Source organism: Manis pentadactyla, chromosome 10, assembly GCF_030020395.1.
Source record: "Manis pentadactyla isolate mManPen7 chromosome 10, mManPen7.hap1, whole genome shotgun sequence".
Lineage (NCBI taxonomy): Eukaryota > Metazoa > Chordata > Mammalia > Pholidota > Manidae > Manis > Manis pentadactyla.
In genome coordinates this window covers 14,905,595-14,921,695 of record NC_080028.1, presented here as the reverse complement: position 1 = coordinate 14,921,695, position 16,101 = coordinate 14,905,595, and the positions used below count along the sequence as shown (strand labels likewise).

At 38.0% G+C, this 16,101-nt stretch overlaps 1 protein-coding gene across 7 annotated transcripts in view; it reads left to right on the top strand.

Annotated features, from left to right (window-relative positions):
* Positions 1–16,101, top strand: part of RIC8B (RIC8 guanine nucleotide exchange factor B) — a 94,659-nt gene that overhangs the window by 72,877 nt on the left and 5,681 nt on the right. For 2 of the 7 annotated variants that reach the window (XM_057486439.1, XM_057486438.1), the window contains one exon: positions 7,370–7,489. The exons of 1 other annotated variant lie outside the window; for it this stretch is intronic. In XM_057486439.1, the coding sequence (XP_057342422.1) occupies positions 7,370–7,489 (120 nt within the window). Of the gene's footprint in view, positions 1–7,369; positions 7,490–10,657; positions 15,890–16,101 lie in introns of all 7 variants that reach the window. 4 more of the 7 variants (XR_008991919.1, XR_008991917.1, XR_008991918.1 and 1 more) reach the window with 4 other exon arrangements.

Sequence of the window (16,101 nt, the reverse complement as noted above, 5' to 3'; positions counted from 1 at the left end):
TTACATCAGGCATTCATTGTGTCCCAGGGCATGAGGACAGTCAACTATTGTAGAAAGTTTTCAGTATTCGTGGATGGTTGATACTGTTGCATCGTAATGTGTATTGTTGATTTTGTTTGGTATATGACTTCTATAATGGCAGTGGTCGTACCTCTAGCAAGCACTAGGATGCTACTGCAATAACACAGAGCTTGGAGAAAACACAAGAACACTGGGTCTCTCCCAATAGTATGGGAAATAGACATGTGTTACATTATAGAAGTGATGTTAGATATCAGGAGGTCACGTTTTGTTTAAATCAAGGACTATGATGTTTGGCATTATTATAGTCCTGGCTCTCTGTCATAGGGGAGATTCTTACTTAGGCTTTATATCCCTAGGTGGAATCTTCTTCAGCCTTTGCTCATTACAAGTATAAATAGGTGTTTCTTGCATAGCATCACATCACCCCATCAGATAGTTTTGCATCTGTTTTTTTTCTTTTATCTTCTGTCTTTCAGGTGAAACAGTGTAGTGGGATGTTAATTTGTTAGTTTAAGACACTCAAATAGTCCATGTGGAAGTGGTGATGAACAAAGTACTTTGCAAGCAAGACAATCCTTTGTGCTCTGGGGAACGATCCATCGAGGTCAAAGAACTTTTTTCCTAAAAGTTGTTCAGAAAATTTTTTGCCAATCTAGTCAAAGCTTATAAAGTCAGCATCTGAAAGGACTGGTTACTGCCCTGCCCCATGATTACCCTTTACCAGTCAGCGTTCCTATGATCAGAGTCTGCTTTTCTTAGGATGCATGTATTCACAACAGTTGCGAGTACTGGCAGAAGCAGAGAAATTATCCTTTATCCACGTGGCCCTAGTCCGCGCTGTCAAAAATGTAAGTGGATCTGATTAATGCACCAAGGTAACCCGTACTCCTTTAGTGGAATCTGAAACCAAGCATTGTATAGTGCATGTATTCAGCCTATGGAAGACAGTTAATATCACAACAATCCTTTTTGTGTCAAAATAAGTATGTAATGAACTGTAAGTGGCTTTAGCACAATTAGACAAAATACACTCAGAGAATCATGATACATGCCACACAGGTTTTTGGTGTATGTGTAGCCATATTTGTTTTAAGTTTTCAGATAAACCTCGGTCCTGTATCAAACAAAACAAATTTCTGAATTCTGACTTTTATACCTGTTTCTCTTATGCCTTAAGCATGGAGGACCCTTGACTATATAGGTGGTATAATTAATATGGTTTGTTCATCATCCCAAACTTCAGTTGAAAGATGTGTACCTTAATGACATTTAGCTTATTTTAGACCAGTGGCTTTCAGGCTGGGTATAGATCCAGGGATCCAAAGAGGTATCTTTAAAGGGCTGCTGTATTGAGGGGCAGGAGAGGACAGCCAAACTGGGCAGAGCTCTAGGGTGCCTCCTGATACTCTTAATACTCCCACACTAGTTCATAATCACAAGCAGAAGCCTAAAATTATTGTACCAAGCAACTCAGGGGTGTTTCCTTCTTAACTATATTTGCCTTAGCAGTAGCTGTGGCAGCAGCCATATAGACAGTTTCCTCGGCACAAAAGGAAATCTTTTCTTTCATCAAGATTGTTATATTTAAGTCAAGTCTCATTATAATTGTCTCCATATATTGAGGCTGTACAAATATTGTTTGAAGTAAATTTGTTTTAATTTGAGGCTGTACAAAAATTTGTTTTTTAATATTGCTTGAAGTAAATCAGGACTTGTAGATTTTTCTCTTTGCCTAGTTTGAGCTATGTTATGTGTAATAGGATTTAACTAACATCTCTAGGAACTGGAATTTTTACTGTAAGCCATGAAACACAATCTAAATCCAGATCTCTAAAAAACCAGAATAGAAAGTAAAATCATTGCTACTTCTGCCATGAATATTGGTTACTTTATGATATTTGCCATCACACTGGTTTTGCACTTTCAAAATTGAGTTCCCCAAATTGAGTTTCTTCTATGTTATCATTTGGGTAGATGACCAGCGAGAGGCCACGTGTGTTATCTGAACTGTAGTGTTGAGCTTTGCTCTGAGTTTCATTTCCTGTAGGTTTATGATCATAGTATTCTGTATCCTTTTAATCAAGGACATCACTCTTAATCCAACAGCACAATATAGAAATCATTTTTAAAGCACTATAATTTAAAAAGGCATTTTGGACCTGTTTTAATTGCTTACATGCAACTTGGTATTCGTGTATGTAGTATTCAGTGTGTATATGTTTGTATGGCTAGTACATGCCAGATACTTAATAAATATTTGATAAATAAATGAAAGAATGACACATTACCTTAGTTCTTTGCATTACTAATAAAATGGGAAAGCTTGGATTAAGATGTTGTTTCATAATTTACTCTATTTCTTCAATGTGGAATCAGTGTTATATTTATATAGTAATTCTCAAATTACTTGAGACATTTTGAGCTTCAGTCATGATTAAACTGGTATCTTTTCAAAATATCTTATATCTGCATTTAACAGTAGCAAACTCCACCAAACACCTAGTTGTTGTGTGGTTTCTGTAGTTAATGAATATTGTGCTGTTAGCTCCATAGTGATGATTGACTGAATAAGTAACTCACTGGATCATCCAAGGCCTTCTGACTTGCTTATTTCTTGTGCTAATAATAGCTGATATTTATTGGTCTTTTGTGTGCCAGGAACTGTTCTAAGAACTCTCCTGATATTGTCTCATTTAATCTTCACAGCAGCCCTTTAGGACATGGGCTATCCCCATTTTACAGACAAGGAAACTAAAGCTCAGTGATGTCATATAACTTGTTCAGGGCACACAATTCATGAGTTCTGACATGGCCTGACTCCAGAGCTTGTTTTCTGGAGTTTTTGTTGTTTTTTGAGGTAGGCAAGGCTTTATTTTTGAGGTAACACAAAGTTTTATTGTGTTCTCCACTTTGCCTTTTTATTTGGGGAATAAAGTAAACATAAAATTTACCATTTTAAGAGTTCGATCTGTGGTATTACACACTTTACACTGACATTCTCATCTTCCCCGACAAAGCTCTGACCCATTCCCCTCTCCCTGGAACTACCGTTCTATTTCCTTTCTCTGGGATTTGACTAGGAACCTCAGATAAGTGAAATAGTACACAATATTTTATCATTTCATGGCTGGCTAAATTCACTCAGAATGTCTTTAAGATTCATCCATACGCTAGAATTTGTCAAAATTTCTTTCCTTTTTAAAACTGAATAATATTCCATTGTATGTATATACATTTTGTTTATACATTCATCCATCAGTGCACACTTAGGTTGTTTCCCCCTTTTGCCTGGTATAATGCTGCTATGAACGTGGGTGTACAAACATCTGTTCATGTTCCTGCTTTCACTTCTTTTGGGTATGTCCCCAGGAGTGGAATTGCTGGATAATATGGTAGTTCTATGTTTAAATTTTTGAGGAACTTCCATACCATTTTACATTCCCACCAGCAGTGCTCAAGGGTTCCAATTTTGCCACATCCTCACCAATCGTTATCTTCTGTATTGTTGTTTTAATATAATAGCCATCATAAAAGGTATGGAGTCAGAGCTTAAGTTTTAACTGCTACCTGTATTCTTCCTCAAGGCCAATCAAAGGGAGACATTAGTTTGCCCTTCACATAGTTTCCCTGATCTTAGAGCATCTGTTCTCTTTCTCTGATCTAACTCAAATAGAAAATAAGAGAAAGAAAATGTACTTTAAATACCTGAAAGCATAGAAGTTCTATTCAGTTCATTCTAATTCACATAAATCTGTCTTGGAATTCTAGCTCTACCTTCCTAATATATTCTGAATCCAGTCTTCCCTGTTGCCATTACTGCCATTACATCCCTTACTGCTGCCACTCCAGAAGAAGCTAAAATTTAGTCTCTCTCCCAGATTATTTTAAATAGCCTTCTAACCATTCTTGTCGCTTCTACCATTGTCCCTTTTCAGTCTCTTCTCAACACAACAGCCAGCATAATTCTTACAACATGTAAGTAAGACATCACTGCTGAAAACGCCACAGTGGTTACCAACCAAAGTTCTCACAGTGATATTCTGGGCCGTGTCTCACTGCGCTGTCACCACACTGGCCTCTTCACTGTTTGTCATGCTGTAGACACACTCCTGCCTGTGGCCTTTCCATCAACTGTTCCTTCTGCCTGGAATGCCTATTTTCCACATGACTACATGTCTTACTCTCTTACCCCCTTCAATACAAAATTCTCAATGAACTCTGAGATAAGAGTTTAGACTACCTTTTGTCCCCTATTTGGAAGATATACACAGTCACAGAATTGGAGTGCTGGGAAGATGGGGGAGGGGAGCAGAGACAAGGTAGGAAAAATCATGATAGATATAAAATTACTCAATAAAATATCCACCATAACTAGTGTATGTAAAGCATCTTAAGACTCAGTCTTGGAACAAAATAAAAGTAACCCCAGAATTTCAGTGTTAAGATCCTGAAATGTAGAAAGTTAAGTCTCAAACTATACTAGTTGAGGTTATAAATATTTGAGGTGGCAAGTGATTGTTCAAAAAAGAAGCAATCTGTTTTATGAAGCCTCACATCGTTTTTGTTGTGACTGTTTTCTCTACCTGAGTATGGAAACTACATGACACTGGTTTAAAGTGGGGCAGAGGGAAGACAGTATCCAAATTCACCTCCTGCCCCCAGCTCATTGGTTTTTTCCCATAGAAGAGTGCCATAATTCAGTGCCCCAACTTGTGTTTTCTGTGGTGGTGTTTACATTCTTCTGAGCACTATGGGGACTATGTCTTTTTAAAGGAAAAAATGTATCCTTCTGAAGTGACTTTGGGGTGTTGGAATGTTTTACTGCATAGGTAAAGGATGGTAAGTTCTTACTCTGTATGAGTGAATATCTGGCTGCTGCTTTTATGTGCAGTGAGCAAAGGATTTTGTGACTCCAGTAGCTAATTTCAGAGCAAGCTGTCAAGTCATTTTAGCAGCAGATGCTTGAGGTCAGCTATGAAAAAAGGGACATCATTTCCACTAAGCCCTTAAAAGAACCAAAAACCAAGAAAAGACTCAAATGTGCCCTGATTGAGGGATTCATGTCCTGACTTAGTATGCTCTGGTATCTCTAATACACCACAGAGCTTACAAGTGTGTCCTCCTGACACTGTATTTTTGTGTTTGAGGCCCAGGATGGCTTGTGCTAATGTCATTCATTATATTCTAAATAGTCTGTGGATCTGATATTTTAAATCTCCCCTCCATTGAACTTGGGGAGAGAAGCCTTCTCCCAAGAAACAAATGAACATGATGTACCTTCCTGTATACTTTTGTCTAAGGCCTGGTTTCTTTTGTCTGCTTGGGAAGTGGTATGTGCCTGTAGTAAGTACCTTCACTTATTTATAAACCTAGTTGTTTTTCTAATGTAGCAGGCGGCAGAAGAGAAACCAGTGAAAACGTGTCCTGTTGTTATATACCTTTGCCCATAGGTATGGGTGTATGGATGGGTGGTGGAATTGCACTCCAGCATGACATCTGGATATGGCTTACAAGCTCCAGAGTTCTCAGAGCCTTGTTAGGTCCTCTTTGTTCTTTACTTAGGAAATATGATGACCCCATTCGGCATTTTTGTTAATGGCCACTAATTAGAGGCCTTTTTCTCTTCTTTTATGAGTCCCTGAAACAAATGGAGAGAGAACAGTAGACCACAGTGGGAGTCTGAAGTGGGCACTCTCACCTAGTGCTTCTTAACCTCACCGTGTGCCAGAAACATCAGAAAAACAAAAACACAGATTTAGTTGGTCTCAGGTGAGGCCCAAGCCATTTCTTTAAAGTTTCCCAAGTGACTCGAATGTACCGTTGAGGCTAAGAAGCACTGACAAGCCTGTGGGTTTTCAGACTGTTGCCCCAGAGCCCCAGAGTTCCTCCAGGTACTTGGCGGCTGTCTTAAGGGGAAGCGGCTGAGTGCAGAAGGGGCTTTAGGCCCCACCCTCCTCTGCCATTCCTCTCTCCTGCCTGAGCAGTTCCACTTTGTCTGTTTTACATATTGGCTTTCTGTGTAGATTTCATTTGTTGGGGGATGGTGCTTGACACTACTTGGGAGGAGAAAGTTTTTTACATGGCTCTAGACATAGGTCTTATGCAAGAATGGCAAAACAGATGTTTTAGATCCAGCTTTTGAAGATGGTGAGCAGTGAGTCCTTTCACAAGATTCTGTATGACATGTAACCTCTGAGGAATGTAGAAAAAGAAAAGGGAATCTTTTAGTAACAGGTAATAATACCTCATGACCTAGCCCTTACTCCAAATGAGAAAAGCCCTGAATAATAAATGTCTCTGGTTTGGCCCACCCACCCCCGTTTAGACAAGGGCTGTTTTCCAGTTTATTCCAGTCCCAACACTCACATAGTTCATGTCTGACCAGTTCACTCATTTGCTTCTCCTGAAAGCCTGGCGCCTGAAGCATTCATTTTTAGACTCTTGAAGGTGATGTACTAGCAGTTTGCTGTTTGCAGGGTATTTCATTTGATCCTTAAAAATAAACTGTATTTGGCTGGAACAAAATTCTGTAACCTCTTGTCTTCTTCTTCAGAAAGGTGTTTAAGTTATAGATATTTAGCAGCCATTGAAAGAATTATCTTTTACTTCACCTCAATAAAAAAAAAGGGTAGTGTGGCTTTTATCTAAGAAGATAGCTTGTTTGGTATTAGAACTTCATACAAAGTTTACAGAATGTATTCATTTTAAGTACTTTATTAAATCTATTTCCAGAAAGCCAGATGGTACACCTGTCTCTTGGTAGGCTAGATTTCATTCCTTTTTTTTTTATCTAGGTCAGATCAAATCTAATTAAAATTGTTCTTCTGCTTTATCTTTTATTATTTAAACACTCATTGCCTTCTGTGGTCTCACTAATGGACTAATTTCCTGAGATTATAAATTGGCATGCTTTCATTTTCAGATTCCAACCTCTCTGCCATCATTTTTCCAATTTTTTTGACATATTTGTTTTATGCTGTATCACAAATGAATTTCCCCTTCTCTGAAATCATTTGTCCGCTTATAATTAATGAATAAGCTGCATCTAAGGAAATTTATCCTAACACCAAATTGCCCATTTTTAAAAAGCAACCAACCTTAAAAGAAAGTTGGCAAGCTAGTTTTACTTTTTTAAAAACAAAAGCTATCACCCATTTCCCAAAGCATATTAGTAGGAAAAGTCTTTTTTAAATTCCTATAGCAGTTCTATACCACAAAATTGCTATTATTGCCAATTTTTTTGGCTATTATACTCTTTCTTATTATAACTTAAAACTTGGACCAGAAAAGTATAGAAAGAGCATAATTTTAAAACATACAGCATAACTTTTTTTTCTTTTTGTAGCATTAATCTTATCACTGGTCATTTAGAGGAACCAATGCCAAATCCCATAGATGAAATGACAGAAGAACAAAAAGAATATGAAGCCATGAAACTTGTCAACATGCTTGATAAACTTTCCAGGTATTGTATTCCCATCCATTTTTTGCTTGGTTTCTAAAATTGTTCTATTTCTGTGTCTCTCTCACTGAGAGTTACCATAGAACAGCACCTCCGGAAACCCCTGTGACTGGAGCAGGGCGGCCCGGGCAGCCACTCAGGGCTCTCTTGGCCACCACAGTTTTTCTCCATGGGCCGCTTCTGGATGTGCATTCATAAACATCTGAACTCCAATAGGGTAGTACTACTAGGTCACTGTGATACTTAACCAACTAACCTCCCTGTCTTAAACAAGATGCTGTGAGTTAGGTTCAGTGATTTTGCTGCTTCTTTTATTTTTTTGTTTTAGTCTGTTTTGGTTTTTGTTCTAAATCATGATGCTTTTTTCCCCCCATTTTTGATGTGCAAGTTTTCAATTCTCTCTTTTTGGGTTGCTGCTAAAACCAAGAATCCTAAAATGTCATGCACCCAACAGGAAAAAATGAAAAGGAATAGCTAACATGAAAGATTTTCTGAAAGCAGGTGCTTTTATTAATTAGGGGCTCTAAAAACAAGCTCCCTTCCCTTCTTGCCTCACACCTTCTTCCCCTCCAAAAATAGCCAGTTTTAAAAATAACTGAATCAGATATCTACTAATAGTCAACTAGTTATCTTGGAGGAGTTATTAGAAAGTATTAATTCCTTTCACACCTGCCTGAATCGCTCTATTTTCCAGTCATACACTGAGTCACTGTCTCCTTTAAGCCATCTTGAGTGAGTGCTTCTGTGTGTTGGTGGCAGCTGCCATGGAAAGGTGATTCTCTTCTGGGCGTCTCCTTCTCACAACTGTATGAAGACTAGTAATACCCCTCAGTCAAGAGAAGTAGCAACAGGAATGAGAAAGCCAGACTGCCAGCCATTAAAGAGGAAGGCGTAACAAGCAAGCAGAGGCTAGGAGACAGCGGGAGGCTTGGAGTAGAAATGTACTAACCAAGAAGCTGGGGGGCAAGTGTGACCAGTGCAGGTATTTAGTGTGACAAGTGTGAGTATCAGATCAGACTCTGCAGAGTAAGCTTTTTTCAAATGATGCTGGTAATGTGGCAGAAGTTACAGAGAAGTAAGTAGCTTTAGAACTTACTGACCTACAGCTAGTCCTTTTGAACTTTCATCCTTTCCAAAGAAAGTTAGAATTTACAGCTAACTATGCTCACAATCTTCAGAAGACATTGTTATCTGTTTGTAAATGACATTCTTCTTACCTTTGTGTAGAACAGATATGTTCCTTTCTTGAAGGAATTACAGTCAAAGGGAAAATACTGATAGTGGCCACACCTGTAGAAGACAGAATAACAAGTTCTGAGTGAATATATAAAAATAAGATTTGTGCTTGGCTACTTCCAAAAGGATCTGATGTAGCTAATGAAACGCATTGGTATTAAGTACAGCAGTTAGGATGAGCCCCAAGAGTCCATCTGGTAGAAGCAGGAGGGGCAGTGGTAACAAGCACCTGAGGGTAGCATTTTAGTGTGTTAAGACAGTAAAACACTTAAGTTGCATAAATTTCATTTTCATACATTTTATTTCAATAATATGAGTTCTTAAAAGATAACACGATGCTATTCAACTGGCCTACATACCCTGGGTGAGTAAACTCTAACATGGGAGATGAGGGAAAGAATTGCCTAAGATCATGTAGTGTAATTCAGGTACTTGACTTAATTAGAGAGAGAAGACTGTTTCACAAGGCATCCCTATAACAGAGATATAAAATGGTGCTAGGCCCTTCTTCTTAGGGGAATCCACATATTTTATTCTAGAAGCTGCCAACAAATATGTATACAAACCGAGTCTGAAATATCCAAGCTTCCCCTTGATTTAAACTGTGCCTCAAAGAAGATACATACTCAGAAACACCCAGCAGATGCCCAGCTCAATCTGAAGGTGATACAGATTTTTGCATGTATAAAGTGCAGCAAATGTCTTGTGTTGGCTTTGATGGTACCAACTTTGACATTAAAGTTGAAGCTAAAGGGAACTTCGAGGAATAGTCCTAAATCACAGGTTTTTTGCATGATGTATGATGGGTTTTTTACATTGTCTGCCTTGATGTGCTTTCTAACATTTGCTCTAATAACAATCAATGACAAAACTGTATGGAGATCAGCAGTTGGGCATTCCAAAGCAGGAATGCAAAGCATGAAACCATTCTTTATGCATCTTGTATGTTTGTCCTAAGTTTCTTTTATCTTTTCACTGTTGTTTTTTGGCTTTGGTTTTTTGTGGTTTGGTTTTGAGATTTAAAAAAGATGTCATACAGCCAAAGTAGACTAAATTCAGGGTACATCTGTTAAGTGGCTACTCTGTGCAAGGCACTGTGCTAGGAAGATGAGGGAGATTCAAAGGTGAACCTGACAGGCTCTGCCTTTGGGAAACTCACAGTCTAAGTGAAGAAAATGGCTGTAATCTGTTCTAGAATACAAGATAGAAGGAAACAATGACAAAATCAGGTCTACATTGAACTGTGAGCACCCAGGAAAAGGAGCAGTTCATTTTGTATGGATGAATCAAAGACTGTTTCACAGGGAAGGTAGCACTTGTGCTGATCCTTGAAATGGACAAATGACCATTTATTCCAGGTTGATGGAAATTTACCCTTGCTAAGATAAATATTTGGTATTTACATACTGCATTTTCATTCCAAAGAGCTCAGTTGTTTTATTACTGTTTTGATCAATATAATGTTATTAGATTTATCACTGGGGGAAGCAAGGCCCAAAGACTTGCCCCAAACATTTCCAAGCTAATGACTGGTGATAATCCATTTCCTCTAACAGTTAATGAAACACTTTCACATATATTCTCTTTATAGCTTCATAATAAAGTGAGACTAAGAACTTCATTTTCCAGAACTCAAGACCTTTGCTCTGTCCACTCTGCTACTGTGCCTGTCTGTTAGTGTCAGTGTTTGCCGACCACCTCCTGATCATCCTTTTCAGCACTGTGCTACTGGTTAGTTCCCTCAACTGTCACTTCTAAGGATATTCTGCAACCCACCAAGTCCTTACTGTGCTAAGAGTGTACTGTAGCTTCGTCTGATTAACTTTCCTTCCCAAAAAATGGGCCTGAATTGAAAGGCGTGAGATTAAATAATTAAGGTTGGAGGTGACGTGGCCAATGAATGGACACTAGACACTTCCTTTTTTCCACCCATAGGAGAACAGATGTGAAGGACCTGCCCCAGGATGGTGGTTAGCAACAGTGGCCCGTGCCAAAGCACTTACCCAAGTGGTGACTAAGGTTGGTCATACCAAGTACTATTACTGAGCCTGGTGTAGGTGTAGATGTTATTCACTACAGAAGCTGTAAAACCACCAGTGTAAAAATTAAAATTATATTTTCATTTTGCCTCTGGGCTATACATAGCTGCTGCCTCAAGGAGCTCACCACCTTAGCAGCTTTATCTCAGCTAGAGTTTCAAGGACACTAAAGAGATTAGTACTCAAATACTTTCTTCCCATTGAAAACCAACTGACTTAGTAGTATTCCAAGTGATTTTTTTTTTTAAGTATAAGGATTGTATTTGTGACCAATGTAGATAAAGGGATGGCAGTGGGCCAGGAAGTTTTATGAGTTAGAACAATTTGAACCCTCCAAATCCCATCATATCTAGCTAGTACAGTGCCTTGTACCCTGAGGGTTCCCCATTGTATGATGATGAAATAATGAACATAGTCAATTCCCACATAAGAAGTCAGTTTTTTTTGCTCTATAAAACAGCCTATATGGTTTAAGACTTCAAAGTATACTTTTGTCAGTTCATTTCTTGGCCAGATGTCATAAAATTCAGGGCCAGAAAGGAATCCCATAAAGGTACTGTGACCCATGGCTGGCTGATTTAACCATTGAAGTACATAATTCCATTAATATAAAATAATTGTAATGTTTATCAAACAGAAGCATTAAGCATGGCATGAGATTACAGGAAGCCTCATTTGACATTTTTAATGTGAGACCAGAGGTGGAAGGGGGGATGAAATTTGCTTGCCTCTCCACCTCTTCTTTCCTCCTCTGAATTGGGAAAGAAAGAAGCAGGGGATTAGAATGGGGATTGTGTGTGGTTAAGCAAGTCCAGTGTGGCTAATACAATTGCATTCACCTTAGTTACAGCATACAACTTGTATATAATAATGCAGCCTCCTCCTGAAGATGGGAGAGGATTGATTGGCTTAAGCTTAAACTAACCAAGGGAAATGATATTTCAAGTTTCAGTTTTGTTTTGCCTTTCCTAATCCCCTTTAGTGCCTTAATTGGAGCCAGGACTGATTAATCTTCTACCCCACCTTTACCCCATCATCATAAAGAGCTTAAGAATAATCTGAAGGTACATTGTACAAAAAACTGCCTTTTTGCTTATATATTCTATCAAAATCTAAAATTTTTATACATAATAATTGTTTTCACACTTCTTAGCTACTCCTTGTCCTCTATGTATTTTTTTTTTTTTCACCAATCATTGTGTAGTATTTGGGATATGGCTTTCTTAATAAATGCAGGTACTAAATATAGGAATACATATATATATTATATAAATAGTTCCTTTAATCCAAGGATTATTTTTAAACTTAATAAAGCTGGGATAGGTGATTTATAAAGGAAAAGTAATACATAATTTTTTCCTTATGGAAAGGTACTTTACTCTGCTTACAAAAATATCAAGAATTGATCACATCCACCTGTATGATGAGTTAGTCAACGAAATACTTCTTAGGTGCACATCAGAAGTGTGATCAGCAGTACATGAAATGTGAAGATATTAATTGTTCATATCAGAAAGTCCTTTAGGTCTGTACTGTCCAATGTAGTAACCACCAGCCATAAATGACTACTGAGCACTTGAAATGTACTTGGTCTGAATTGGGATGTCTTATAAGTATTAAATATTCAGACTTCCAAAGATTCAGTACAAAGAAAAGGAATTAAAATACCTCAGTTGTTGAATATGGATTTTATGTTGAAATATTTTTTATATATTGTGTTAAAATATATTAAAATTAATTTTACCTACCTTTTCTTACTTTTTTCACTATGGCTACTACAACATTTAAGATTATATATATGGCTAAAATTGGTATCTTATGATATTTTGATTTGACAACACTGTTCTACATCATTAAAATATAATGTAAAGTTGCTTGAAAGTTCAATCAAGGGAACCTCGGTCCAGTTAAATTAGTATACCCTTTAAGTGGCAGGGAAGGATTACTTTGAGAAACTTGATACTGTACATCTAGGTTATAGAGGGCCCTTCTACTGACCAGACACCCCCAATAGGATGTCATGCTACCTTTGTGTCACCCGTTGGTAGTCACTGTCCTCCAACTCTGTAGTAGGAATGACTACTTTGAGCTGTGGGTTTAAGTACTAGCTGAAATGGCTTCTGCCTATTAGAGAAACATGAAATAACAATACTGTCCACTGGCCATTTGCTCTCTGGACCCTCCTTCTCTAATTCTTAAGTCTTTCTAATTGGAAAGACCATGTAAGAACTTCTATTTCTACTGCTTTATTCAACAGGGTCAGTTTGGCATGCTGACCTCTTAATAATTTGGACAACAGGATAGAAAAGTTCTGTAGAGAAATTACCAAGAAATAATAAAGAACACCCTTCACTTAAGGATAAAACTGTATTTTATTCTTCTAGCACTATTCTTAACCTCTTTCTCTGTATCTTCTTAACCATGCTGTTTAATGTGAGGTGGGTAGCAAATTTTTAGAAGCTTTGCATGTGATCTTCTAACATAAATGAGAAAAATAATAAAAGACTAATATTTTATAGTGCTTTAAAGTTTAAAAAGTGTTTCTGCATTTATTATCTCCATTGATCATTAAACAGCCCTGTGAAGTAGATAGGGCACAACATGTTTTACTGAAGAGTAAATGGGACCAATGATGAAGGGACTGACCCAAGATCAGGCACCTGATTAATGACATAGCCAGGACTCAGTCTTCAGGCTCTAGATCTTAACATTATTTTGAAAAATTACCAATAGCTCTCAAAAGTTTGTCAGTCTGATTATTTTTAACAAGACATTCCAAATTTTAAATAAATGCAAAGCACAAAGACAGACAAATAAGCATGTTTACCTGAGTAGAGAATTAAGATTTGGAGGAATGTATTCCTGCCTTTTCAGTCCATAGCTGAGCTCCTCTCAAATATCAGATCAGGTGCTAAATAGCTTATGTGAAAGGAAAAAACTTTATATGAAGTACACCAGTAAAATCGCTATGATTCTATATTAATAGATGGTCTCTTAATTATTTTGAAAAGAGAATGATTATAGGTATTCAACAAATTATTGTATTTAATGTGATCATGTTAGGAAAACCAAACTTTTAAAAGGCTTCCCTATGGGACTGTTTGGGCAACTCCTAAGTACATTTACAAAGTGGAAGGACATGGTAAGGACAATATGCTATTTCCATTTGTCTTGGGAATGATATTTTTAGGCTACATATTCTACCTTCCCAGATGTACCCAAAGCACAATGATGAGGTCTGAGGGAAAGATTTCAAAATTGTTTTTTGAAAGATACAGCTGGAAGACCTTGAATTGGCTGTGGAAAAGCCACCATACCCCTCCTACCTACTGGGTAGTGGCTTAGTGAAAGATTAGTATAACCAGTCAGCAGTAGGAAGCCATTAGATGAAAGGTATAGGGAAAGATAAAGGATCAGAGTCCAAACCCAAAGGACACTCTTTCACAGTGTGTAACTGGCATGTTAACCCATGGCAAAGGTAATGTTATTTCTTTGAGCAAAAAGGGTTAAAAACACTTACAAGAATATGCAGGTTAGTGAGAAATCCATTGTACTTCAGTGGATTACAGACTATTCCAGTGATGGTGAAATCTTGAAATTAAGATGCACTCTCAGACTTGAAATTAAAGCAAAGATTACAGAGCTGCTTTCTCTGGGCTGTCACAGGCTCCATTCTAGCAGGCGATTTTTGAAAAGCTCTGTGCCATTAAGATGCTTTATTTATATACCAGTTTCTCATCCTATCTTTCAAATGTGAAAAGGAATTAAATATGAAATGGCTAATTTAAAATGTCAAGGTTCTTTTTTCCAAGCCAGCCTTACATTAAGAGCAGGAATCCCTGAGCCAAAGAAATGGTTCCCAATTATCCCATCTTGGGTTTTGTTGTACATTGTGCAGAAGTCAACAAAACAAGTATGTAACAGAACCTGCCTAAATAGCAGCCATCCTCATTAAAAACAGAGAATTAATCAGGGGTGACTGAAGGAAGCAACGCCTCACAGGTTCCCCCCCTTTTCTTCTTTTCTAATCATAGAACAAAATATATTACATAAAAGGATCGGAACTATTATGCAGTACTCAATTAGAGGGAGGTGAATAGGTCTCTAACATGCTGTTTTATCAAAAGAGCAGACTGGTGTTTGCATGACTGTTGTTTCATTACAGACCCTGTCATTAATTCCATGTGTCAATACTGCCCTGTAGTACACAGAGCAGACAAGAAAGAAGAGCCCTTGAAAACAAGGGAATGGTTTTTGAGTCGTTATCAAGCTAAGTGGCAAGCGGGAAGCTGAAACTCGTATAGGTAAATTCGAAGGGACTCTTGGGAGATCTGCAAGTGGGAAACAAGAATGCATTTACCAACTGCTTAATTATGTCCTGTTTTTCAACAAGTACTCTTGAACTGAATGCTTTGTTTGTACTGCACGAAAACATGTGCTGTGGCAAGAGTATTCTCTTGCTTCCAGGTCAAGCAAGGTGTTTTATACACATACACATCTGGCCTACTCTATAATGTGCGATTGGGTTTGTTAGTATCTGAGCCCCAATACTGCACTGTCATTTCTGGGGAAGGTGTTACATAGGAGCCAGAAACCCTAAAAAGCAGGACCTTCTTTAAGGTTCTGAAAAGTTACATAAACCCAGGCATCCCAGAGGGCCATCCTTCTAGGGAAATGGTGGCTCAGGAAAATGTTAAAATATATCTGGGGGGAAAAAAAGAAAAAGACCAGAACATTTAAAATATGGTAAATCCCATAATCTCCCACCCCTAAATCTTTAAGAAAGAATTTTTTGGTTTCCATTAGCAGTCCCAAGGGTTAGGCTGGGGCAAAATAGAGTTTCCCTTCTTGGACGTGCTTTATCTGTGTCCTCGTGCCTGGCCAAGCCCTTGAGGATTATGGTTCCTTATCGTTTAGTAAGATCAAATTTCTAAATGATGTTTCGTTCCAGTTGAACATTCTTGGAGGCTTATCTCTTCCCTGGCCAGATGCCTGATCAGATGAGAAGCCCGCCATGATACTGTCACAGTGCCTAGAATGGACTCTTTGTCCAGTAGACATCACCGTACTTTTTGGTGATAACGAGGGCAGTCTTAACTTGTGTTAAGGCCTGTGTGTAGCATTGAAGGTAAGTATGAAGGAGTCATTGCTATGTGAATATCATGATCCTGATGCACATTTCAGTATATAGAATCTCCGTTTACCATGATGTGACATATGTATCTGATACTTAGCTATCCTTTTTAGAGAAGGCCTTCATAATTTAGGACCAGTAACTCATGAAGTGGCCTGCTTATTGAGGGCCATGATGGAATTTACCTTCCTTGTAATACTTGCCAT